This window comes from Nelumbo nucifera, chromosome 6 (assembly GCF_055504915.1).
Source record: "Nelumbo nucifera cultivar China Antique chromosome 6, China Antique-T2T, whole genome shotgun sequence".
NCBI lineage: Eukaryota > Viridiplantae > Streptophyta > Magnoliopsida > Proteales > Nelumbonaceae > Nelumbo > Nelumbo nucifera.
In genome coordinates, this window is record NC_142654.1 from 2,849,298 (window position 1) to 2,875,257 (window position 25,960).

The 25,960-nt window shown below is 40.5% G+C and overlaps 1 protein-coding gene and 1 pseudogene across 4 annotated transcripts; one reads left to right on the forward strand and one right to left on the reverse strand.

Annotated features, from left to right (window-relative positions):
* The first annotated feature begins 1,811 nt into the window (after window positions 1-1,811).
* On the forward strand, window positions 1,812-5,959 carry LOC104609342 (NAD(P)-binding Rossmann-fold superfamily protein). Of its 3 annotated transcripts, XM_010275628.3 has the most exons (9): window positions 1,818-2,100; window positions 2,617-2,703; window positions 2,793-2,851; window positions 3,208-3,303; window positions 3,416-3,493; window positions 4,018-4,080; window positions 4,154-4,327; window positions 5,071-5,166; window positions 5,575-5,959. In XM_010275628.3, exons 1-9 carry the CDS (start codon window positions 1,866-1,868, stop codon window positions 5,659-5,661), a joined length of 975 nt encoding a protein of 324 aa, XP_010273930.1. In that variant the 5' UTR covers window positions 1,818-1,865; the 3' UTR covers window positions 5,662-5,959. The 3 variants fall into 3 exon arrangements, with proteins under 3 accessions (XP_088745400.1, XP_010273932.1, XP_010273930.1); XM_088889274.1 differs by lacking the exons at window positions 5,071-5,166; window positions 5,575-5,959 and adding an exon at window positions 4,750-4,913 and having other exon boundaries at window positions 1,812-2,100; XM_010275630.3 differs by lacking the exons at window positions 3,208-3,303; window positions 3,416-3,493 and having other exon boundaries at window positions 1,817-2,100.
* A 6,196-nt stretch (window positions 5,960-12,155) lies between these two features.
* Window positions 12,156-14,102, reverse strand: LOC104609343 (protein ELF4-LIKE 4 pseudogene; annotated as a pseudogene). Its single transcript, XR_016077202.1, has 2 exons — window positions 13,962-14,102; window positions 12,156-12,883 (listed from the first exon to the last, which is right to left on the reverse strand). The product of XR_016077202.1 is annotated as a protein ELF4-LIKE 4 pseudogene (transcript).
* Window positions 14,103-25,960: the final 11,858 nt, after the last annotated feature.

Genomic DNA, 25,960 nt, shown 5'->3' on the forward strand with positions numbered 1-25,960 from the left:
ACTCAATAAGGTCCTACAACAATCTGAATCCCTTTCAGGATAAAGGATAAACACCAGCAAATCTACAATAGCTTTCAGTTGCAATATCCCCTAACATCACAGGAAATTCATTTGCCACCTCCAAAAAGTAAAATAACCACTAAGGGGCTCCAAATACCTGGGTGTCAAAATTGGGCTACAAGAGAAAATTCTGGGTAGTGGGTATATTCAATGAGTTGAAAGACAAAATCATCTCAAAGTTCCAATCTTGGAGGGCAAGGCTACTTTCAGAAGCAGGCCGCACCATCATTAAATCAGTAGCACAATCTATTCCCATTTATCAAATGGAAGATCTACCATCCTAGCAGAGAAATTACACACATCTCTGGACAAAGCAGTAAGGGATTTCTGGTGGAACCTAAGCCAGACAGAGAGACACTCTAAGTACACCATCTCTTGGCATAAATTATGTCTCCCCAAGTCTTTCGAGGAGGTTTAGGCTTCAGAGTTCAGAGACAGCAGCCGTATGAACAAGTCGCTCTTCTCCAAACAAATCTGGAAATTGCTTAACTTAATTTCCCAACAGCTAGCCTGTCTGTAGAGCAGCCAAATGAAATGCAAATACTATCCCAAACATGGCCTCTTTACATCACAGAAAAGAAACAACACCTCTCCATGCTCATAAACTTCTAAACCAACTAAAACCTAACATTTCCTATATGGCTGATTATTAAGGATGGATCGAACATCTCAGTTTTCGGTGATCCTTGTCTCCCCACCTTAAGCGGAGGCATTCCACTTCCTGTTCTCAACCATGCATCCATTACGAGTTTACAACCTTAAAAGGAGGCATCCCACCTTATTATTTGCATTTTTCTGAGACAGCCCTCTACTTTGCAACTGTTTTTTGGCTTTTTAAGTAAAATGACAATTTTGACACTAACGGCCGTTTGATCAAAATTAATCTAAAGAAAAGAAAGAACATTGTGATCCTCTAAGCTGAAAACCTTGCGCTTTATAACATTGAGGTATGGTTTGGACTTCGGAGCTGGAAAACAACGTATCATCTCCGTCAAAAATCAAAATCGTCACGACTCTAGTTACTGTAGACCCCAACATCTTCGATTTGGAAAGAACAGGGATACGGATTGCAGTGGGGCAGGTTTGGGAAGGGTTTTATAAATTTTAGATCATTTTCACTTTCCTAAATTTCTCAACCCATATGGGTTGGATTTTGAGAATCCAAACCCTCTTCACACATAAAAGTGAAAAACCCTCCCCATATTAAAAGGTAGGGGTGGATTGGGTTTAAAACTCGCATCTATTTTTTTATTATTTCTTGTCATATATAATCAATAAATAAGTAAAATAACATAAATAAACATCAAAATTTCTAATTATTTAATTAAGAAAAGTAAAAATATATAAATTATTAATTATCATTCACATAAAATTTAAAATATTATTAAATTCAACATCTAATATATAAAATTTAAATGTTTTCAAACAATATAAGGTCAAGAAAGGTCGGGTTTAAGATAACACCCTACCTTATCTATAAATGTGGGTTGTAGAATCCTAAAAAGCATATCCACCCTAAAACCCATCATTTAAAAAAAAAAAATCACCCGATGGAGAGGGCGTAGAAATTGCCATCCCTAATCATAAACATAGAAGCCATTGAATTTCAAAATTCGAGGCAAAGAGCTGAGAAACGCTGACCAAGTTGATTAGGGGCATTTTAGTAAATATACAAAACTACCATAGTAAAATGACCAAAAAATAGAGATATTGTACATGAATACATCAGCAATGCCAACACTGACCAAAACTCTGGTCTATTGAGATAGCATGTATCAAACCGCTATCCGATAGGCGGGCCAAAAATGGTTGGACGGAAGGCAATAAACAAAGGGCCAGACTCCAAACATCGAGATTCAATGGCGCCTTCTTTCTCCTCAACTGTTCCCATTTATTCTTCGACTCTTTCTCCTCATCACACCCCATGGAAGACTGCAAATTCCTCTATCCTAGTCAAGCTCGACAGTAAACCATCTCTCCTTTGCTGTTCCTCTAAGAAGAAAACCAGCTTCATAGATCAAATTCTAGATTACATCGAAGGTACTCTCTCTCTCTCTCTCTCTCTCTCTTTCAGCAGTGCTGCCAAAAATGGAACCTAACTCGAGTTATGCCCGTTTTGTTTTCCATGACCCTTCTCGATTTCTCCCAAGTTCATCATTCCTAATTACAAGAATTTCTTTGTTTTTAATTCTTTCGTTGTATTTATTTGTTTCTTTGTTTGATTGATGTTGTACTACCATGTTAATAGGACTCTTTATATACTGAGCTGTGAGCACCTTGCTTATTGCTCGAATTCATTATTTACACGTCTTAAATGTCAGTCCAAAATGCTTCAAATTGAAATTGGTTCATGCCGCACTTTTGCAGGTTTCTTTTGCAATCCACACAAAATTCAGTAAGAAGTAAACAAAAAAAGAAAATCTGAACAAGCATCTTTTTAGGCTCACACCTTTTCCAATTAAAACGTTTACTTAAATATGAATTACTCCCAAAGAGCCAAAGAGGACCTAGCAATTAAACTATTTAAGTTTCTTAACATGAGGGGTTCAATTATAGGAGGACCCAAGTTAAGGAAGTGGTATGGAGCACCTGATCTACTCCCCAAAGATGGGGTCCTTGCGGATGAGGAGGATGAATATGCAGGTAGTCATACCTATGCAGTTCAAGATTTTTTTTTTTCATTTGAAATTTCTCTGTAGAATTAGATTTCTTTCTCTCCTTTTGAAGCACAGGAGTAGAAGAAACTAGAGATGCAGTCTTGGTGACAGATGGAGATAGCGAAATTGGCCAAGTATGTTCTAACCTTTTTTTTTACCACTGCTATTGTTTTTTGCTACATCTTTTTTGCAATATGCCATTAAAAGAGACCGACTGGCAACTAAATAAAGAAAGAAAAAAATTCTCTCCTATCATCATCTTATAAAGGGGTCAATGACCCTTATTCGTTACAGGAATATCATGGCTTCAGAAACTCAGTATGCCAACTTGTATTCTATATGATTCAGTTCAATCCAATGTATATGTAGTCATGAAGTATGATGATTTAATGTTGGTTAAAATACTATATGACTTGCATGTTATATCTAGTGCTTGGGGTATGGAATCTGGTGGATAAGCTATTTTAACTTCTAACTTTTGCCTGTATAGATGGTAATACTGTCATTAATTGTCAAAAGGGTTCGAGTCAAGGCCCTTGTGAAGGATAAGCGGGCAGCTATTGAAGCTTTTGGAACATATGTTGAGGTGAAAATTATCTGGATCATTGCTATGTGGGCATTTATCTTTAAACCAGCAACCACTCTCTACCCTAGAATTGATGATAAATACTAACTTGATCGTGCTGTTCTATGCAAAGTCAATATCCGGAGATGCAAGTAACAAGGCAGTCTTCAAGAAGGCTTTGAGAGGTGTTCGTGCAATAATATGCCCAAATGTATGGACAAAAGGATCCATTCACTTACTGGTTTTTTATGTTTCCCTTTCATACTATAATTTAAATAGTTTAATAGTTTAAATACTGGTTTTAGTCTCATATACTTCTGATTTTTCTCCCCTTAGAGATAAATATATTATTTTTTTACTTGTTTTCAGATTTTGCTCCTGGCTATTGCTCTGGATTATCATTGAATGAAGTTTGGAATACCAATTTTGCATCTCTGCACTAAATTGTTTAAATTTGAATGGGACTTTGAGATTTTATCCATGCAACATCTGAAATTCACATAGATGAAATTGTAACTCTTCAGAGTAAACTTGATTTAGATTGTTGCAGCAATTCTTTTAAATCTGAACTATTTTGATTCTGTGAAAATGAACACAATTTCTGTCTTGGTTGGTTGCTAACTTTCTACTACCTTTTTATGACTGTTAATCTCACCCTACATTGAATTCCATCAAATGGGAAACATATTGGAATCAACTTTTCTTGAAAATCAATGATCTTTTTTTTTTCTGCAGGATGGTTTCTTATCTAATGTTGGGAGCGTGAAAGGGGTAGAACATATAGTTCTATTATCTCAGGTTTTTCAGTCTCTATCTTCACTGATAACCTAGAAAACAGCCTTATATATTGAGGTTTTAATAAGAGTTGCAGTTGGCTGCTTATAGGAGTAGCAGTGGTATCCAAGCTCTCATGACTGGTAACATGAGAAAATTGGCTGAGCAAGATGAATCAGTGGTTGTTGCTTCAGGCATCCCGTACACCATCATCAGAGCAGGCTTGTTGCAAAATTCTCCTGGTGGTGTACAAGGTTTTAGTTTTAAAGAGGTATCCTCATAACAGTTCTTTCTTTTATCGTTTGATGGTGGATGTGGAAAGCGAGACAAGATATCCTGAAAGCACAAAACTCTGCAAACACTCTGAAAGCACGGGCATCCATCCCCACATTGGGAACATCTCCTTATGAATTTAACATACATGTGCAAGAGATATTCCCGATGTGTGGCTGGATGCTGTGTGCACAGAGCCTATGCTTTCAGGAGATTCAGTCTCGTGGAAGGCTAAAGGCTATGATGCTTAATCAAGAGGAGTTAAAAATCTCCTTCTTCAACTTTACATTTTCTTATTTTGTTTTTCTGATGCATATGATTAAATAGATTTTTATGTGCTTTATGGGTTCAATCATTTTTTATGCTATATGTTTTTTTATGATTTACTGTGTAATAAAATAAGCTTAATGGAATCTGAAGGCTGCTTTTTAATGGATAACAAGCCCAAAGTTTTCACTGATTGAATGAACCCACTAGACATTAGTGAGATTTTTCTTCATGGATATTGCACATACTTCGACCAACCTTCCAAAGGAAAGTGAACAATAATCATGGTTGAGGATCATTTGTTATGTGTGTCATTGCCGACAGCCCACACTGGGGTTGCTTTCTTCAACTTGTTGGGGTAAATCCACGAGGGCATTAGTCTTTGGCTGGATGTTTGTTACTTCTTTGTGCTCTTTTTTCAATCAGCTAGAAGCCTAGGACTGACTTAAATTTGCTTATGTTGTTCTATGTTAGGGTAGTGCAGCACAAGGAAGATTAAGTAAAGAAGATGCTGCCTTTATTTGTGTGGAGGCTCTTGATGCAGTCCCACAGAGAGGACTCATCTTTGAGGTTGGTCAAACAGATTGTTTCCTTAATTAATTATCATTACCTGATTATAAAGTAGTATACTTCTATAGAAAATCTAAAGCCATTGGATAGCTTAATTGCATTACAGTATGTCAAATGGCATACACATTCATGGTGCACTTTCATGAAGCTTAGACACCATTCAACAGGGGAAGGTCATTAAAGAGAGACGTGACCAATATGACTCTGACCCACCTAATCATAAAGTCAACTGATTTTTGTGTTTCTGGTGTTTGGCCTGTTCTTGGGGTATTAGAGCACCATGGAGAATTCTAGTATTTATTCTTTGTAACTTGTTTTTTATATAATCTTCGTTTTACAATCACTCTAATGTAAAAGTTTTCACCAAAGGATTTATCAGCATGTGCTGTGCGTGAATTGTGACAATAGGTGGCAAATGGAGAAGAAAAGGTTTCAGACTGGAAACAGTGCTTTGCCACTCTGATCGAAAAAGCTGAGCAGCAACCACTTCAGTGACCACACACAAACAAATCCCTGAATATGAGTTGCTCATCTAAGCCTTGGCACCGCTAGTCTCCAATTGATATCGTCTGTGAGAAAGTCCATTCCACATGTTAAACATTTTTCTTTTGATGAAGATTTCATTGTAAACTTCTATTTAAGCATTTTTCTTTTGATCAACAACAGTGAAAAATGATTTTATCATTTTATTGATGAAATGTGAAAAGATATGTGAAAAAACAAATTCCCCGCCCTGCAAAGAGATGGGGAAGAAGGGGCGTGCAAAGGTTTTTACTAATACATTACAACTGCATTCTGATTCTTGGGCCTAGTTCCCTGCCTATGCAAGTTCCCTGGTTGATAATTGTAATTTCATCTCTTAAAGAACAGCTTTTGATGAAATTTTCATTCTAGACTGTTGTTCGATCAGATCTTTGAGGCTGCTTCGCCCTCCTATAATTGAGATGAGGCCTAATTGAGTCGAGTTGAGAATCTTCGAGGCTGCTTCAAGAATCAAGATTATTTCTTTACGATCTTCTCTGATATATTTTTACATTAACTTGAGATTGGGGAAGAGAGAGAGAGAGAGAGAGAGAGAGAGAGAGAGAGAGAGAGGACAGTGTTCTTAAAACTTAGAAGTTGAAACTATAATTGTATTGTAAATTATAGAGAATGTTTAAACAAAAAAGCGAGGATTTCAACTCAAACAAACATGACCACAAGGAATTAGCTATAATTCCAAAGGATGGTAAAAGACGATTACACCCCATTCCTCTCCTTTTGCTTAGTCAACAATAGAGGACAGGGCAAAACAGTGTTATAAAAAGAACGGATAAAAAAGTCCAAAACTTGGGTTTTGGAGATGTAATAAAGAAGAGTCTCATAAAAATTCAAAATTTACAGAATGGTAATGGCGAGAGCATGGGATTAACAGAACAAGATATTACTAATTTGATGCTCCATCAACTTATCTGTTGCTGGAAGGATCGCCTAGCAACATCATTGACTCCCATAGAGTTAAGAGGTCAGGTGGAGAAACTAGCAATTACTCTTGGGTTGATTTGGGATGCCAGAAATCTTAAAAGTGCATGAAAATAATGTAATACAAGCGAGAGCCTAATTGCCAAGGTCTATACTTACACTTCTACTTCAGTTTATACTCAAGCGTCCACAATTGACGGTCCAATGGCAATTCAGCTGAAGGAAAATGCAACTAAATAACTAATATATTTGTTGATGGTCTATGCATTGTTCAACCGTAGGGATGAACACGAATCTAGTTTTTCACAAGCTATTTGAGTTAAGCTCATGAAAAACTTGATTTGGCTCAGTCTAAATTGAGACTCAAACTCAAGCTTGTGAGTCTTACGAGCGTAATCAAGTTTATTTACAACACAATTAAATTCAAATATCTAAGCATCGATTCAGCTTCTGAGTTCAACCTAATTTGAGTTCAAGTTTTTAGCTCAAACCGAACTTAAGATCAAGCCTCATGTTCTTTTGACGAACCAAGCTCAAATAGCTAGATGTTTCATTCAATTCAGCTCAAATCCACCCCTATTCAACTGAATAGAGCAGTTTTATGAAATAATCATAACATCTCACAATGGCAAAATACTAGTAGTTCAAGGCAAGGTTTAAAATATCGACACTGGCTGATACGCCGGCTGTGTTGGTGCTTTTTTTTAGTTTTACTTTTTTTCTGAAATCGATTCAGAGGGCCCAATTTAAAGCCCGGCTACCCTCTGAACCAGTGACTGACCCAATACAACCCCTATAGAAGTGTATTGACCTATTGGGAAGCCATCGGCACGATACGTATCAACCGATACTTTGAACCTTGGTTCAAGGCCAAAGGGGCAATTAATGCAAATGAATAGTCGAAAGATCATCCAACCAGGATTAATTATGGCACAAGACCGAGGCATGAAAAATGTTATTCTCTTTTCTAGTGCTAAATTACTAATAAATATACTTAATATCAAGGTTCAAAGTATCAACATGTATCGGCCGATACATATCATTCCGGGACCCCTCCGATACGCCCCTATAGTGGGTGTGCCAGAGGTCTAACCAATTCAGAGGGTAGAAGAGACCTAAACCGGCCCCCTGAACCGGTTGCGAAAAAAAAAAACTTGGGGTTAGATACCAGTCTTGGCATGGATGTATCGATCTTTACTACTACTTTATATTAATGATCTATGTTTTGATTAAAAACTCTCAAAGTGTCATTATTCCTAAGGTAGTATGAATTTCATATGGTTTAACTAATTGATTAAGTATATTATTACTGTTTAAAAAATGACTAACAAGACAATTTTTACCCTTTATTCTTCTTCAAAATTTTAAAATATATATGAGTCTGATTTCTTACGCTGGTGGATCAACTTCCAGCTACCATTAGTTCTGGAAAAAACTGGCATTGGCATGGAGTGTTGAAAGCAAAGGGCGGAAACTAATAAAAATAAGAAAATGGTGGTGATTCTCTCAAATCCATCTTTCATTTTCCCGCAATCTCTTTAACATCTTCAAGTATAAGAAACGTAGGAAAAAAAAATCTGTCAGGGGCAGAGACAGAGGATAGAGGGTTTTGGCATGTCGGTGGTTAACCGTAGATGCACCCCACAAGCAGATGCATGCTAGCGTTTGTGGTTATGCTTTAGCTCGACCCAAATTTTTGAAACACTAGGTGTTCTGAGTCAGTGATATGGGAAACTGCTGTTTTATTTTGAAAAATAGTCTTTTTATCCTTTTATTAAAAGAATATTAAGAAGGGCTAACGGTAAGAAATTTATCAATAAAGGTACGCTAAAAGTAGTTTAAGAAATTTATCATAATTATGATATTATATTATATCTTTTATTAAAATATAATATCATCGGGATCGGGCAAGAAAAATGCTCAGTCACAGATACGAGTGAAGAGCTTCGACTAGAAAAGTAGGCACAATTGACTAAGTGTGAGCACGATTCACTGACACAGCTTTCTGAGCAGTCAAATGGGCAGCCTTGGTTGCAGCACTGAGGAGAAAAATTAACTGAGCAGTGAGGGAGAAGATGAAAAATAGCTCTGCAAGTTGCAATAATATTAGAGATTCGCCAAAGAGGATTCGAGGATTCCTCTAACAGAGCGTCTCCCTCAACCTGGACATGCTGGAGCTGAAGAGATTAAATGAATCTAAGTGCTTCTAAAAAGAGTGAGGACTTCACTTTCAATAGCTGAGCACAGTTTGAGCTTTATAGCACGAACAATTACAAAAAATCCATGGTGATCCCTAATAACCAATCCTGCATCCGCCCTTGATCTGGAAAAGGATCCATGAAAGTTGAGTTTCAAACATAGGAGGCTTCATCCACTTATCATTAACAGATTCAAAAGGATGAGTGATGGGTCGTGTCGAATCTTGGTTTAGAGCATCAACCATCACATCTACACCTCCCAACTGAACATAAATTTCATTAATGATCATTTGCTTAATATCCATAACAAGACGACAACGAGCTTTCCAAAGCATCTACATATTAATGGCACATCGAGCAAAAATAGGAACATGACCTTTGGAACAGGGGTCATCTAATGTAGCCCCATAATAAAGCCAATCAGTAATCAACCAATCTGGGTGAGAACCCACATGTAAACCCAAAGGTGAAGCTGCCCAAACATCTCAAAATAGAATAGTAAATGTTTAGGGTCTCAACACCTTTTCCAAGTTCCAACACATACTAAGGAAGTGCCTATGTTTTATATGTCTTCGAACCAGAGCTTCTTTTGACTGGTAAACTACGATGAATGCAACGCCAAACAAAGAGGTGTACCCGAGGAGGCATATATATATATAAATCTCCAAAAAGAGTTCCAGGTGAGGTGAAGTTACCAAAAGCCATCTAAGCTGTTGACGACTGTGGGGTGCTCTGAGACAGGGTTCTACTAGCTGTCTAGCTGAAGCAGAAAGATAACGTATTACGGGGTGAATGGGAATGATGCTTAACGCATCACGCATGGCATGAGCCCGAGCTCGCGGGTAAAAAACTTTTTCCGAACCCGATAAAGAACAGGCCGGACCGGCCCAACAGGTCTAAATAAAAACGATTACCATCCAAAAATTTTCATCAATTTGTTTCTCTCCTTCTTCGTCCTCTTACACGTATATATACACGTGTCACTCAAATTTATATTGGCCGGTGAATAAGATGTCCTCACATCACTCCACGTATGCTGCAGCTATTAATTAAAAAAAATCATGTGTGGTTGTTCGGCTGAAGCTGATCGAGAAGTATAGAACTGCGACTGCCTGCCGCCACGGCCACTCGGCTACGGCCCTTGGAGTTTTAGGTAATTTTAAAATTACAAAAAGACCAGCGTTGAATAGTATTAACAATTTTGTATAAATGTGTGTACGGCGGTGTTATAGGGTGTAAAATTTTGGCAATATTATTGTGGTGAGTGGTGAAATGGTGTCAGGTGTGGAGCAGTGGAAGGAGGAGACCGAGCTCGGGCGTTACTCGTTAGCAATGCAAAAGGTACGGCGGTGTGCAAATGTACACCGCCTAAGACGCTAGCAACGGTACGTGGCAAAATGTTGTACATCTTTAGCTGCAACACCATCTTATTCCACCTGTCAGACAGATTACTCAGATCGTGGCATCGTGCAAAGGAAACAGGTCAGTCTCCAAAGCTGCTTTAGGCTGTAGCTAAAAGGTAAAATGCCATTGCCAGCCAGGGCACCAGAGCAACCACCCAGGACCAGGGGAGGGGGCGGTAAGAAAAGGATTTTCATTTAATGATCTCTTTTGACGTCACATTGGAATCTCGTCAAGCCCATATTGCCCTTCTGGGACTCATTTTAGATGAGGGCCCTGCTAATATATTATTAACCTAAAAACCCAATTAATTTGAGGTCCTGACCTGAGAGCCTGAGAGTTGAGAGGCGTTACTTGGTTCCTTCGCCCACCTAAGGTCCTAAGCTATAAGAGCCTAAGACCTATCTGCTGGAATACAAGGAGCAAAAAGAAGTGAAGCAAAAGCAGATTCCCCCTTCACATGTTAATAATACTTTATTTATTGTTTTTGTCTTGGTCTAGTTTCAACAGAACTGATTTAATATTCTAATCTTTTGATATCATCTTGATTAAAGCATGTTTAATAAATGACCTCGCTTAAGGCCAGTGTCAATCGCCATCTTCCCCATTGTCAGCAAGGGTCCCACTTGAGGTTCCATCTTCCTTATGTTCATGGTTTGTCATATTAATATCTGGTTGAACACTTGAAGCCTCCTTGTTTGATCCGGTACATTTCACAGTAAATGGCAACTATAAATGTACCACCATTTATAATTTCAAATCCTAAAGCAGGGACCAGGCTATTTTCAGAAACAACCATGTGAATCTTTCTCCTATTTCAGGAGACCAAGCTATGTTCCATTGCACCTTAGTCCTCACTGAGGAGAAAAAGGAAGGAAAAAACCTGGGTCCATCAGCAAATTCACTTGCTCAATCTCAATCAATTTCAGAGAGAGAGATGAATCACCAAACAAGAAGCCAGCTTAAAAAGATAGTGCTAATTATTACAGAAATAGAAGACAATAAACAAGGGGAAGTGGAAGAGAGTAGAGAGAAGAACTTCATTTTAGTGGAAAGGATAAGCATGATTAGTTGCATCTCCAAAAAGAGCCTCTGGGGCCCTTGTCCTGCTGTTGGGGGTCACTGTTTATCAGTATCTGTCCCTCTCTTGGAACTCCAGTGCTTTGTTTTAAACTACCTAAGCTGATTTTCTTCTTTTATTAATTGTCTCAAGTTAAAAGCATTTCTTCATTTGTTTCTACTATCTAAAGCATCCAAGAGAAGAGATGCCATTGGTTAGAACAAAAACAGTGGTCGCTTAACAAAAAGAACAAGACAGTGACCAGAAAGCACATCATCTCTTAAGTCTTATCTGAGATTCCGGTTTTGTGGTGTGTGATTAGGAATCAAAATATTATCCAAACTGCTTTCTTCCAATTGCCCAAAGCATCTTTTCATCCCCCCCCCCCAAAAAAAAAAAAAAAAAAATTGAAAAGAAAAAAAACAAAAGACTTTGCAAATCTTTACAGAAATGCATTTGTTCTCTCCTACCCACGCAAGTGACAGAATCATGAACAGTGGAATAAGTGACAAGAATAAGATGTATTGATTTTATGGGACGGAACTTAAAACAGTATCTACCCCCTTCCCCACTTCAGCCCTCAACGGGGGTCCAGAGAGGGAATCGAATTTAGACTCAGATGGGAAGTAAAGGGAGATTGTGGAGTTTCTGCCAAAAGTAGAGGATGAAAGAAACAGAACTCCATCAATGAGGAATCATACAGTGCAAAAAAAAAATGATAGAGACTCAGATCGGATAACCTTTTTCACAATCAAAAAGGTCAATACCAGTAAAAGCTGTTAATCAACTTTTAATGAAATCAAAGAATTTAGAAATTTGGTTTCATCAGAACATATATTGATTGCATGAAGTACAGCACATCTATGAGCTACCAATCAGTCAAAAGAAATTACTCATCAACAATGAGAAAGAAATTATTCAACCATTGATCTTCAGCTAGTCTAGAACAGAAGTGGCATCAAAATTGGAGATTTGTTGGAAAGCAGACATACTCAGTATCAATGGGATAAGACAGTTACACAGGATTACAGAAGGCAGAGAGAGAGAAAGAGAGATTAAGTGTTATTTCTAATGAGAACTATGTCAAGTAAATCCCAATACAGATACAGGAGTTACATAACCCGATCTACTTGCGTTGATATTGAAAATTTCTTCATTCCCACGGTGTAAAAGAATTGGTACAGAGAGTTTGCGAAGGGGCATGCGGCGTGCCCAAGATTCCAGCAACTAGCCGGGCCTAATTCTTTTGTGTCCTGGCTTCCCGTCCGATTTCAATGTCCCACCTGAATCCCCATCGGATGAAGCTTCAACTAAGGAGCTCGAAAGATCAGCATAGAGATCAACAACCCTCCTGATGTTGTTGTTAAGCTCCCGGATCAGACCTACATTTCGGCTCAAATTGTCCGGGATCTTCGACTCGTGGTTCTGGTTTATCTCGTTGATGAGCAACCTGTTCTGATCTAGGATGTTCTGGACTTGAACAAAGCTCTTCTGGAACGTCTGCAACACCTTGTTATCTGCTTGCATACCGTTGCCAATGCCTGTAAATGCATCCCCATCCATTTTCGGTCAAAATTCAATCCAATTAAAACCCCTCCTGCATCAAGAAACAGAGGAAAGAATGAAGAAAGAACACAACTAAGAACAAGTTCTACCAAATAGCAAGCTCTACCAAATAGCATTTATTTATTGGATACCCACAACCTTAACTCATCTTACTTGCTAGTGGAAACAGAAAACGAGAAGAAAAAAAGCAGACAAAAGATGAGAAAACATGGATTTATTTAAGGCATTTGTGCATGATGGACAAGGTCTGAAGTAGAAATTATGGCTTCCATTTCTTCTTTCACAAAAGATTTAACAAATAAAACAAGAGGGAACCGGTAATAAACATGGGTTTTGTATGATAAAATGTAAGAGCAGATCCCATTTCTATAAAAGGGAACCTTTTCTTTTCTTGTCTTTTCTTTTCTCTTTGTTCTATCAAAAGAAAAATCTAAACTTCTAAAGCTCTGATTTTCAATGGAAAATCTTCTTCAACACACATGGACTAGGACTCTCCTATAACTAGTCAATGCCACACAACAGAGGAGAAAGGGGTACAACTGCAAAACAGAAGTTCCTCGGAAGAAACCAAACCATATGAACCTAAAAAGAGGACTAAAAAGCTTAAAAGGAAAACAAAACAAGAGTTTAAAAGAAATAGAGAAAAGAGGACATATGAAATGTGCTTTGAATTTGTTGCAGAAAATATGGACTAAAATCGGTAAACCAAACGTTTACACCGTACATAAAAGCTTGTAGTTCAGGAAAAAATACCCGAAACGGGAAAAGCAAACAAATCGATAAAAAGCATACTCAACAGATAGAAAAGAAAAAACAACAAGGAAGAAAAATGAAAATCAGGATCTTGTTTAGTAGAACTATATGAAGATCTCCTCTGAAGAAATAAAGAAATTGCAGATATCGTCGGAATTCGAAAGAAATAAAATAAAAATAAATCAAATCTCCAAGAACTCGATTCAGCTCAAAATGAAAAGATTAGAAAAATATTCGAACTGCATCTTTCAACATAATATTAAAAAGAAACAATATTAGCTGAAAGAGTGAGAAAAAAGAAACAGGGCCATACTTTATCTTCTCTCTCTACTTATTTTTTTTTCTTTTTTTCTTACCTTGAAAATCTGGAACATTTTCCCGAGTAAAGAAGGCAGCAGAGAGCGACGAGGAATTCCAGATGAGTGGTTAAATCGAATCTCCGGAGATTGTACGCAGAGGCCCTGAAATCAGAAACGACGGAAAGAGAGAGAGAGGGGGAGGGTAGCGACTTAGGAGAGAGGTGGTCAGAAAAAAATACTTAATATATAATAGATTTGACAGTCACGCTCCAACCCCTCCCTCTCTATAATGATTTCTCTCTCCTCCTCTTTTACTCTCTCTCTCCCCCTGTGTATGGATCTTCTTCGTCATATATTCGTCCATTAATTATTATTGACTTTTCAATTTTCCTGTCTGATTTAGTATAAATGTTAATCATCGTCCTCTTAAATCTTATCTTAATTTAAGAAAAATGAATTAGAGATCTTTGAAATGCCCTTGGATTTGTATTAAACAACTTAGAACTGTATAGTCAGGGCATACAAATGGAGCGGGTTAATTCGAATTAAAAGGATTTATGAAAAGACATAACCAGAACCTACCGACCCACGGGATCCAGCTAGATCCTAACCAGCACCCGAATCCGTTTCCTCTAAGGTAATGTAGATATGGATTCAGGTGGATACTGTTCAGATCCGACACATTTTATGCCATGTAGTTCGAATATTATCATCATTCATCAGCGTGACAGCGTCTGCGTCTCTCTTTCGCTCCTATTTAAGGAATGCCAGAAAACAACCAGAGTTCTTGATCGGTATGTGTGTTGTGTTGTGACTTGTGACTTGTGACTTGTGAGATGATTCTGCGTCAAAGGTGGTCCGTGTCAAAATTATAAACAAAATATTATAAAGGTAAATAATTAAAAAATAAATAAAATCTCCATCAAAGTTAGGGTTGAATCCAACCTTCAACACTGACAAGTGACAAGGACTATTTCTGGTTCATGGTTCAAATTTTCCCTTAATCTGACGTGGATGAGGTGGTATTATCTCATTGGTAGGTATGAAGAAATGGGAAAGACAACTCAGAAAACAACCGGTTTGTAGTTTATGCAACTCTTGGATATTTCTCCCACATACCTAATTTTGTTTTATAGTGCATACATAATTTCATTCATGGGCTATGTATGGTGAGGTATCCAAGAGTTGCACTTTTTTTTTTTGGCTGCCAAAGAATTGCACAAATACCTCGTCCTAATGGCATTTTGAGATTTATGAAAAACATACTACAAGACAAAACTAAATATACCTTATCATAGCTAGGTCTTCATTTGTCTCTGGAGCAGAGAAATCTAAGAGTTGCATAAATTCAAGTCTCACAAGTCCTTGATGTACACCATGCACAATTGTCAAATGACTATGATGGCGGTGGGCCTTTCCTTTAAACTAGTGTTCCATCATATATAATCGTCGATCGGTATTACCAGACTTTGACTAGACCCAGATGGTGTTTGGTAATTGGTATTACCAGACTTCTGAAAAAATGAATTTTCAGAAGTAAGATTGGCAACCGGCTTCCAACTCTACTCCTCATCTTGGATATCCCAAAAAAACAGTGGTTCCATGCATATACCTCACGAGTAAGAAATAATTGCTAAATTTAGATTATTTAATTTAGTGAACCAATATTTTTCTCACATAACTCTTGAGATCTCTGTGCTGCTTCAATGTCTTTGGCAGAGTCTGTCATTGGTTCGAGCCGCGCATATATAACATCGAACGTTATCCCCACTGAACGTAACCATGTTGTTTTGGCTCTAAATATATAAGAGACGAAAATAAGTGATGTGGGCAGATTTGGCCCTCCAGTGAAACTGTGACATGTGGCATCTCGTGATAAATAGGCAATACCCAGGTAATAACTTATCAAGTTGGTGTCCCACCGGGGCACCGGCCTGGCCCGTTTGGCGAGGCCTGGCGCGTGGCCTACACGCAGCCTGTGCGCTGCCTGGTGCGCGACCTACACGCGGCCTGCGCGCTGCCTGGCGTGCGGCCTGCACGCGTCCTGCGTGCGGCCTACGCACTGCCTGGCGCGGCCTACGCGACCTGGCAACCCATAAGACACCCACCGAAGGACTATAACGGCATGCATACCCCACGAGCTCAGTAGCTCACCAAGGAGCTTGCCAATGAGCTCGGTAGCTCACCAGGGAGCTCGCCAAGGAGCCAGGCAGCTCGGTAGAGTTCGCCACAAGCAGCTCGGCATAGCTCCCCCGGGCAGCTCGCCACTTGTAGTGTAGCTCGGTATAGAAGAGTATGGCGTATCGCAGGAAGATCTCCTGCCTGACAACCTGGCCCAGACACCGACTCGCCGACTGACACAGGCGCCAACCTGACAACCTGGCCCAGGCGCCGACTTGGCCGCCTGACACAAGCACCAGCCTGACAACCTCGAAGAGTTCACCACCGTACCCCGGTTCTGACGGGATGTGACGAGTCTTACCGTTTGAAGGCTTTTCACCCACCTAACCCGCGAGGACACCACTATATAAGGACTCCGACCCCCAAAGCCAAGGGGGGATGAAGAATGAAGGTAATCCCTGCTCTCTAGCTCTCTCATTTCTCCAAAATCATCTTCAAGCTCTCTACAATCAGAGTGCTAACTTAGGCGTCGGAGAGTCCCCGCTAGGAAAATACCCTCGGGTCCTCTTATTCAGTTCTCGCAGGTCCCTCAGCTCCCGCCGCCTACAAAGAGGAGGAAAAGATGGAGTTCTCACAGGTCCCTCAGCTCCCACTGCCTACAAAGGAAGGAAGGTCACCTCATGCAGAGGGCAGTCGGGTTCCGCTGCACCAGGGAGCTCCACCATTCTCTGAGTCACAGGCCGCATAGTAGGGAGCTCGCCACCAGGGAGCTCGTCACTAGGCAGCTCACCACCAGGGAGCTCGTCACCAAGTAGCTCGCCACCTCACAGGCAGCTCGCCACTAGGCAGCTCACCACTAGGTAACTCACCGCTAAGGAGCTCATCACCAAGCAACTCGCCACCTCACAGGCAGCTCGCCACTAGGTAGCTCGCCACTAGGCAGCTCAACACCAAGCAGCTCGCCACCTCACAGGTAGCTCGCCACCAGATAGCTCACCACCAGGGAGCTCATCACCAGGTAGCTCACCACCGGGGAGTTCGTCACCAAGTAACTCACCTCCAGGCAGTTCGTCACCAGGCACTTCACCACTAGGTCAAATGACGAGGTACTTAGCCAAAAAAAAATTTATACATCACAAAAAATTGGTACGTGACCAAAAACGGTTACATCAATTGGCGTCGTCTGTGGGAACACGCTACAAAAAGCTAAATTCTCATCCTACAAAAGCTAAGTTCTCATCTTACCAAAGCTAAGTCCTCACTTTTTAGAAATTGAAGCTATCGCTTTATAGTTTACATTTTTTATGAACTCAAAGACTACACAGGTAGCTAACAAACTAAGTTTGCTTTCAATTCAGTTAAAGCCTCATCAGCCCTCTTCGCAAGGTCCCCCCTACAAAGATGAGCTCTTCGTGGCTTCCGCGGGAGTTGGCGGCCAACAGACTACATGGGCGCCCTCACTGGTCGAGCCTTCTAAGGCTCCCGTGTGAGCTGGCGACCTAAAGTTAGTAGTGCTGCCCCCGAAGGTCAAGCTCCTAGTAGATTCTTGTAGGAGTGGGTGACCGGCATTACGAAGCTGATGCAGCGCAATCATAGCTCTAAGGCACCCACCTGGTCAGCTCGGCACCTTGCAGGTAGCTCGGCGCCTGGTCAGCCCGGCACCTCGCAGGCAGCTCAGCACCTGGTCAGTTCGGCACCTCACAGGTAGCTTGGTACCTGGTCAGCCTGACACCTCAGGTAGCTCGGCACCTGGTTGTCTCGGCACACCACAGGCAGCTCAGCACCTGGTCAGTCTGGCACCTCACAGGTAGCTCGGCACCTGGTTGTCTTGGCACCTCACAGGCAAAGCCTACAGGCCACATTACTGCTTAAGACCCAGTCGCCTCTTCGGCATGGGCAAAGTAAAGAAGAGTGGACTACGAGTCGCTCTCAAAGCCTACGGGCCACATTACTACTTAAGACCCAATCGCCTCTTCGGCACGGGCAAAGTCAAAGAAGAGTGGACTACGAGTCGCTCCCAAAGCCTACGGACCACATTACTGCTTAATACTCAGTCGCCTCTTCGGCATGGGCAGAGTCAAGAAGAGTGGACTACGAGTTGCTCCCAAAGCCTACGGGCCGCATTACTGCTTAAGACCTAGTCGCCTCTTCGGCATGGGCAAGAAGAGTGGACTACGAGTCGCTCCCAAAGCCTACGGGCCACACTATTGCTAAATACCCAGTCGCTTCCTCGGCATGAGCAAAATCAACAAAAGTGAACTATAAGTTGCCCCCATAGCCTAAGGGCTACACTACTGAACTGGCAAAGACCTCCTCACCTTACAGGCAGCTCACCACATACAGGCAACTCCCAAAGCCTAAGGAATTGGATCAGCAGTTACTAGCTCGTCGACTTACGGGCCAAAAGAAGAAATCTACTTCCTTCGCTGAGTTACTCTCAGCTCGGGAGTGAGGGGCAAATGATGAGGGCAGATTTGGCCCTCCAGTGAAATTGTGACACGTGGCACCTTGTGACAACTAGGCGACACCCAGGCACAACTTACCAAGTTGGTGTCCCACCGGGGCACCGGCCTGGCCAGCCTGAAGAGGCCTGGCGCGCGGCCTGCACACGGCCTATGCACTGCCTGGCGCGGCCTGCGCGACCTGGCAACCCATAAGACGCCCACCGATGGACTATAACGGCATGCATACCCCACGAGCTCGGTAGCTCGCCAAGGGGCTCGGTAGCTTACCAAGGAGCTCGCCAACGAGCTCGGTAGCTCACCAGGGAGCTCGCCAAAGAGCTCGCCAAGGAGCCAGGCAGCTCGGCAGAGTTCGCCACAAGCAGCTCGGCATAGCTCCCCCGGGCAGCTCGCCACTTGTAGGGTAGCTCGGTACAGAAGAGTATAGCGTATCGCAGGAAGATCTCCTGCCTGACAACCTGGCCCAGACACCGACTCGCCGACCTGACAACCTGGCCCAAACACCGACCCGCCGACTGACACAGGCGCCGACCTGACAACCTGGCCCAGGCGCCGACTTGGCCGCCTGACACAAGCGCCAGCCTGACAACCTCGAGGAGTTCACCACCGTACCCCGGTTCTGACGGGATGTGACGAGTCTTACCGTTTGAAGGCTTTTCACCCACCTAACCCGCGAGGACACCACTATATAAGGACTCCGACCCCCAAAGCCAAGGGGGGGATGAAGAATGAAGGTAATCCCTCCTCTCTAGCTCTCTCATTTCTCCAAAATCATCTTCAAGCTCTCTACAATCAGAGTGCTAACTTAGGCGTTGGAGAGTCCCTGCCGGTAAAATACCCCCGGGTCCTCTAATTCAGTTCTCGCAGGTCCCTCAGCTCCCGCCGCCTACAAAGAGGAGGAAAAGATGGAGTTCTCGCAGGTCCCTCAGCTCCCACTGCCTACAAAGGAAAGAATGTCACCTCATGCAGAGGGCAGTCGGATTGCACTGCACCAGGGAGCTCCACCATTCTCTGGGTCACAGGCCGCATAGTAGGGAGCTCGCCACCAGGGAGCTCGTCACTAGGCAGCTCACCACCAAGGAGCTTGTTACCAAGCAGCTCGCCACCTCACTTGCAGCTCGCCGCTAGGGAGCTCGTCACCAAGCAGCTCGCCACCTCACAGGCAGCTCGCCACCTCACAGGTAGCTCGCCACCAGATAGCTCACCACTAGGGAGCTCATCACCAGGGAGTTCGTCACCAAGTAGCTCACCTCCAGGCAGTTCGTCACCAGGCACTTCACCACTAGGTCAAATGATGAGATACTTAGCCAAAAAAAATTGATACATCACAATTGTACGTGACCAAAAACGGTTATATCAGTAAGCATCCAAGAATATAACTCATCTGTGACCAAGCTATTTGTGGGCTGCATTTAGTGTGGCCTAAGCTTAATGAAGGCGACAGGCTTGGTCCAGTGGCCCATCGATTCTTATAAACCAGGGACAAGAGCCCAATTCCATTTAGGTCCATGCTATCATTACGAGAAATCACTTGGTTAATAGTTACTCTGGTATTTGGATTGCAATTTGAAATTAAAATTAGTGATTTACCATTACCTTGTATTTCTTGCGGTAGATATGTCAGCCACGGTTGCATGAGAAAAGGAGTTCACATCAGTGCCCATAGCGTGCCCCACCCGTAGGGCACCTCTCATGCATGCACATCTCAGCGTGTATGAGAATGTTGGAGGATATTCTTAATACATGATTGAAATGTACTAGATGTGAATTCTGAAAGATATTTTTAATACACGGTTGAGATGTATTATGAGGTGCAGATGTAAAATCTGAAAAAAAGAGAACATGGTGGCCAACAATGTAATGCTCAGTTATTAGTTCCAGCACGACAGAAGAATGGAACACCGCCCCCGGTGCCTGAAGAGTCAAGAGTTATTACATAAACACCGGAATGTTGAGTGAGAGACGAGAGTGCTTTTTTGTTTTTTTCTTTTTCCCCAAGATTAGAACGAACCTACTTGTGAACTCAATCACTGATCAACGTTAAGGATTCTGTTTGAACCACAACTACATGAAAAAAATAGGAAAAAAGGATCAGTGATCAATGAGGACGAACCTTTTTCCATCGATACTTAGGAATATAATGAACCGTTTCCTGCAAAAGCAAGGCCTCAAAGTTGTTGTATTTGTATTGTCCATGAAATTATGAAAACATGGACCAACCTGAAATTATGAGAACATCTGATTTGATTTCACTACTTGTGATCTGTTAGAGCAATAAAATTAGTGGTTGTATTATGTATGCGGGGGTTCAGGTGCAAAGCTGGCTTTATTGGTAAAGTGTAGTGTCGTGTCGTGTCATTGCTATAATGTTCCACATACCATGAAATTTGACATTTTTATAAAGTGTATCTGTACTTCTCCGTTTTTTATATAATACATTAATACTCGTGTAGTTGATTGGACATGTACTAACTTAATCACATGTGATGTTTCAATTGCACCCCCCCCCCAAAAAAAAAAAAAAACTGATCTCCTTCTCTCTTTGATGATGTCCCACTCTATGATGTTGTTGATCAGACTTCAATGGGTTTTGATTGGCCGAGCCTATAACTGATTTTTGTCATGCATTTTCTAAGTCGGGATCTGTTACTCGCATAGCATTCCCTCACACCAACCTTACAGCAATACGCTTCATACATACATCAAAAACATCTCTTTATTTACGGGGAGATGTTCCCCGTACCCTATACATATAGGATATGCCTATGATTGAGGTCCGTATGAGGTGCACACTCCATGATAACCAAATCCAACCAGGTGCAGAATGACTACAATAATATTGCTTGGACTCCTTTGAATACTTCAAGGAAGAGATTTTAGGCTATGTTTGGTTTCAAGGAAAAAAGTAGGAAAAAGGTAAGAAAATTTTTATAAATCTTTAATCTTGTATAGATTTCTTTACTTTTTCCTTCCTTTTCTTACCTTTTCCTTCAAACCAAATATAACCTTATTTCCACTAATTCAATTTCAAGATGAAATTTGAAATTTACTACTTGAATTTACTCACAAAATAGAGTGATATAACAAAAAGGAGCACAGAATAGACTGATAGAACAAGAAGATGCACAAAAATAGAATGATAGAACAAATCAAACAAATCAACCATCAACCATGTAGGGTATAACGTCCCATGCACACCATCGACAGTTTATCATCATCACAAACCAACACAACAAAAAAACAAGAAAAAAAAAAAGTAACAGCAAATAAAATTCAACATACCTTAAAGAAGAAAGAGTAGAGAGATGTTAGAATTCATCTGCACATTGAAACCGTGGATAATAAAAAAAATTGAGGATAATGACTTACTAGTTGAAGCAGTCATTCTGCACCAAATAGGGGTGCCAATTGGATCGGATTTGATCCAATCCAATTTGAACCCATTACAAATGAAATGGATCCATTCAATCCGATTAATACTTTGGACCATTTTAGGCTAGTCCAATTCAATGTCTAGACTATCTAATCCATTCAAATTGGTTTTAATTTAGATTTGTTCTAAGCCAAACTGGGCCCACTGACACTTGTATTTTTATTTTCTATCAATAGATTAGATATTTATTCAATCTGACCCAATTCAATATAAACCTATTATGGATGGACCATGTCCAATCCAATTCAATAAATGCTTTGGACCATTAAGTCTGGACTAGTCCAATTCAATATGTCTTATTGGTCCCTCAAATCAGTCTAAATTGATTTTGATTTGGATGAGGTCCAACCCAAAACCAGTCCATTGACACCACTAGATACAAATATTTGTGACTGAGAGAACGGGTAAGTTTTGGAAGAGTATAAAACATTGGCATTTCTATCAAAATGAAATCTGAAGTAGTTATTTTGGAATAAAAATTGCATAGAACACCTCTATCTTGTTTTAATAATTGGTTCTGTTTCACCCTAAAACCATTAAAAATAGTTGATTTGGCCAATAATCTGCTAACCAGGGTCGTCAAACCATTGACCCATACAATAAATTTTTGCCATTTTTATTTTATTTATTTTTATTTTTTAAGTTAATGGTTCTGTGTTTGGTCCAATTTTTAAAACATTGTTGTGGAGTTTAAATCCCTTGAAATAGATTAGGAGTTAACAACTTTTGTGATGTTGAAAGGGTACGGTACCCGAAGAGCACCATTGACCAATTAAAAAGAGTTCGGTATCCTAAGAACTCTGACCAATTAGAATCTCCCATGAATTTTGATAAATAACAAATTGCTTACCGCTGGTGGTAATGTTTGATTAGTAATTAGTTAACTTTCTAGGTATCATGCAATTTATGTATCATGGACGGACTAAGAGTATACGAATGTATTAAATAGCCTATAAATGACATAGGAGAGAAAATGAAGTAAAATAAAATATGAAAAAAAATGGACAGGTCAATATTATGATGTTATTAGGCTTATTAAGAAATGCCTTAGGTAATGGCCACATACACTTAGTGGCGAGACAATTGATCAAGTGTGCATATAGATAGGTTGTAGGTGGGGGTGATCATTTCAGCCCGGCCCAGTCCGGCCTGGAAATTTTAGGTTTGAGCCTGGGTTTTGTGTTCAAGTTCAATCCGGGCTTAGGTCCGCAAATTTTAGGGTTGTGCTTAGTCTTAATATTTCAAGCCCGATTCGGCCCATATATATTTAAATTTATACATTTTGTGTATAATGTATACATGTATATATGTTATTTTATATTATATTATATATTTTATATATAAATATTATAACATGACATGTATAATTTATATTATATGTAATATTTTAATATATTACATATATAGATATTTAATGTTTTATATATGAGTGATATTGGCCCGGAATCAGGCCCGGCCCGGCCCGAGCCTTATAGACATGGGCTAGGGCTTATGTTTCAGGCCCGAAACTCCGGGCCCAACCCGGCCCATGATCACCCCTAGTTGTAGGTGTTCGACCAAGGCAATCGGCGAACTAGGAACTAAATTTGTCCTTGGTATGGTTGTGGACGAGGTGACAGGCAAGCTGGGAGTTGGATGTGCATGCAGTCGTTTGGGCCATACATAGACCACAGGTGTGGATTGTCATGGCCTAGATATTTGTTGTTCAGATAAGGATGCTGAGCAGATATGGACCATTGGCTGAGTTTGATGTGACCTTTAAACACATGCCTAGGTGGCAACGAATGATCCTATCACGCAAACCGTTGCTATAGTTCCAGGAGGGCATGGTGTGGAGATTTTGAGTGGAAGAAGGGGTGTTGTATGTTAAAGATGGTCATGTTTATGTGCCAAGCACTGGCAGATTGTGGCGAGAATCAACTAGAATGGGATTTCATTCCCAATGGAGGGGGAGGAAATGGCAATTCCATCGTATGGGGAAATGCCATTCCATCGGGAATAGGGATGGGATTCTGAATTCGCTCAATCAAACAATTGGAATTGGAATTCTCATTTCGATGTCAATTCTAAATCCTTGTTTTTGTGAGCCAAACAATTTTCTACTATCTATAACGGTATTATCCATTATAATTGTTGATGTTAAATTGGTGATAAGGGCGAAGATGGAAAGTTGTTGGCGTAGGGTGTGACCTTTGTTGCTAAGGGAGACCTGCAACCAAAAGAAACGTCATAGGCCCCACGTGGTATCCCAAGGGCGTGGACTCTGATGATTAAGTTAGTAACACCAAGGGAAGAAAAGGTGAGCCGGAGAACTTAGTAAGATGAGGTGAGAGCTTGTGTGGAGAGTAGGAGAGCTCGTGAAGAGAGCAAGAGAGCTTGTAAGGAGAGCATAAGAGTTTGGTGGAGAATTGGAGGGCTCCATGTGATGAGCCGAAGAACTTGTAAGGAGAGTTGGAGAGCTCCATGTGATGAGTTGGAAAATTTGTAAGGAAAGCTAGAGAGCTCCATGTGCTAAAGTGTCTGGCGTGTATGCATGGTTTAAAATTTCGATATGATACGTCTGATACGGGGCGTATCGTATCGTATCTTTGAAAAATAGATATGTGTATCAGACCCGTATCGGAGGTGTATCGGGAGCGTATCGGTAGCGTATCAATGAAAAAGATATGGCCAAAAACTAAAAAAAAAAATTAAAGGGGGAAAAGCAAGCTTCTTTTCCCCGAAATAAGCCTTATTTCACCCCCAAATGACTCTAAAACTCCAAACTTCATTCCTAGAGTGCTAGATTTGCAAAAGTTTGCAAGAAACAAGTGTTAATCGTTAATTTTTTAAAGATTTTTTAAAATTTGAAAAAATATGGCAAAACTAGGTAATTTTTTCAATTTTTTATAATATCTTGTGATTTCTTTTTTTTTTCTTGAATGTTTAAATTTGTGTTGATCTACATTTCTAACATTCAAAATCATAATTTTTTTTGTGTTATTAGTAGATTTATGGAAATTTCATGAAGATATTTAAGGAAAATATAAATTAACAAAAAATTTGGAAATATAATTTTTTTCTCTGCCTATACAAACTAAATATGTTTTAGATTTATAGATTTACTAGCGGAGGGGGCCCTGCGTTGCAGGGGCTCACTTGTAAACTATCAGGCTCGAGCTCGATTCGAATTAGAGACTTGAGCTCGAGCTCGAGTTTGAATTGAGTCAAAAGATCGAAAGTTCGAGCTTGACTACCTTTGTTTGTAGGTCTCTCAAGCAGCTAAGGTGCCGAGCCGAGGTCTCCCTCAATTGTCGAGGTGCAAAATCGAGGTCTCCCTCAGCTGCTAAAGTGTCGAGCTGAGGTTTCCCTAGCAAGCGAGGTGTCGAGCTAAGGTCTCCATTAGTTGACAAGGTGTCGAGTTGAGGTCTCCCTCAGTTGTCGAGATGTTGAGCCGTGATCTCCCTCAGTGACCAAGGTGCCGAGCCAAGGTCTCCCTCAATGGTCGAGGTGTCATCTAGCTCGAGCTCGATTCGAATTAGAGACTTGAGCTTGAGCTCAGAAGTTCGAGCTCGACTCAGCTCGAACTCAACTACCTTTTATTGAAGGTTCCCTAGCAGCCAAGATGTCGAGCTGAGGTCTCCCTCAGTTGGAGAGAGAGTGGCATTCTTGTAATTTATAAGAAGAGAGAGAGAGAGAGAAATATGGCATTCTTGTAATTTGTAAGAAAAAAAAAAGAGAGAGTTGGTAGGAAAGAGAGTAGAATTCTTGTAATTTGAAAGAAAAAAAAAAAGCAAGAGAGATATGGAGTTGGTAGGAGAGAGTGGCATTCTTGTAATTCCTATGAAAAAGGCAAAAAATACTATTAGATTTCATTTTTCTCATCCTCAAGCCTTCTTAGGTACACGTTTCAGCTCAATATATTTATATTGATATAGATCTATCATATTCATAGAGCAATTGAAATTTATTTAATATTTTTTTTTATTTTTATATTTTTAGAATTAAAAATTAATTAATTATATTTTATCATTTGATCAAAACAATTGAATATATTATAA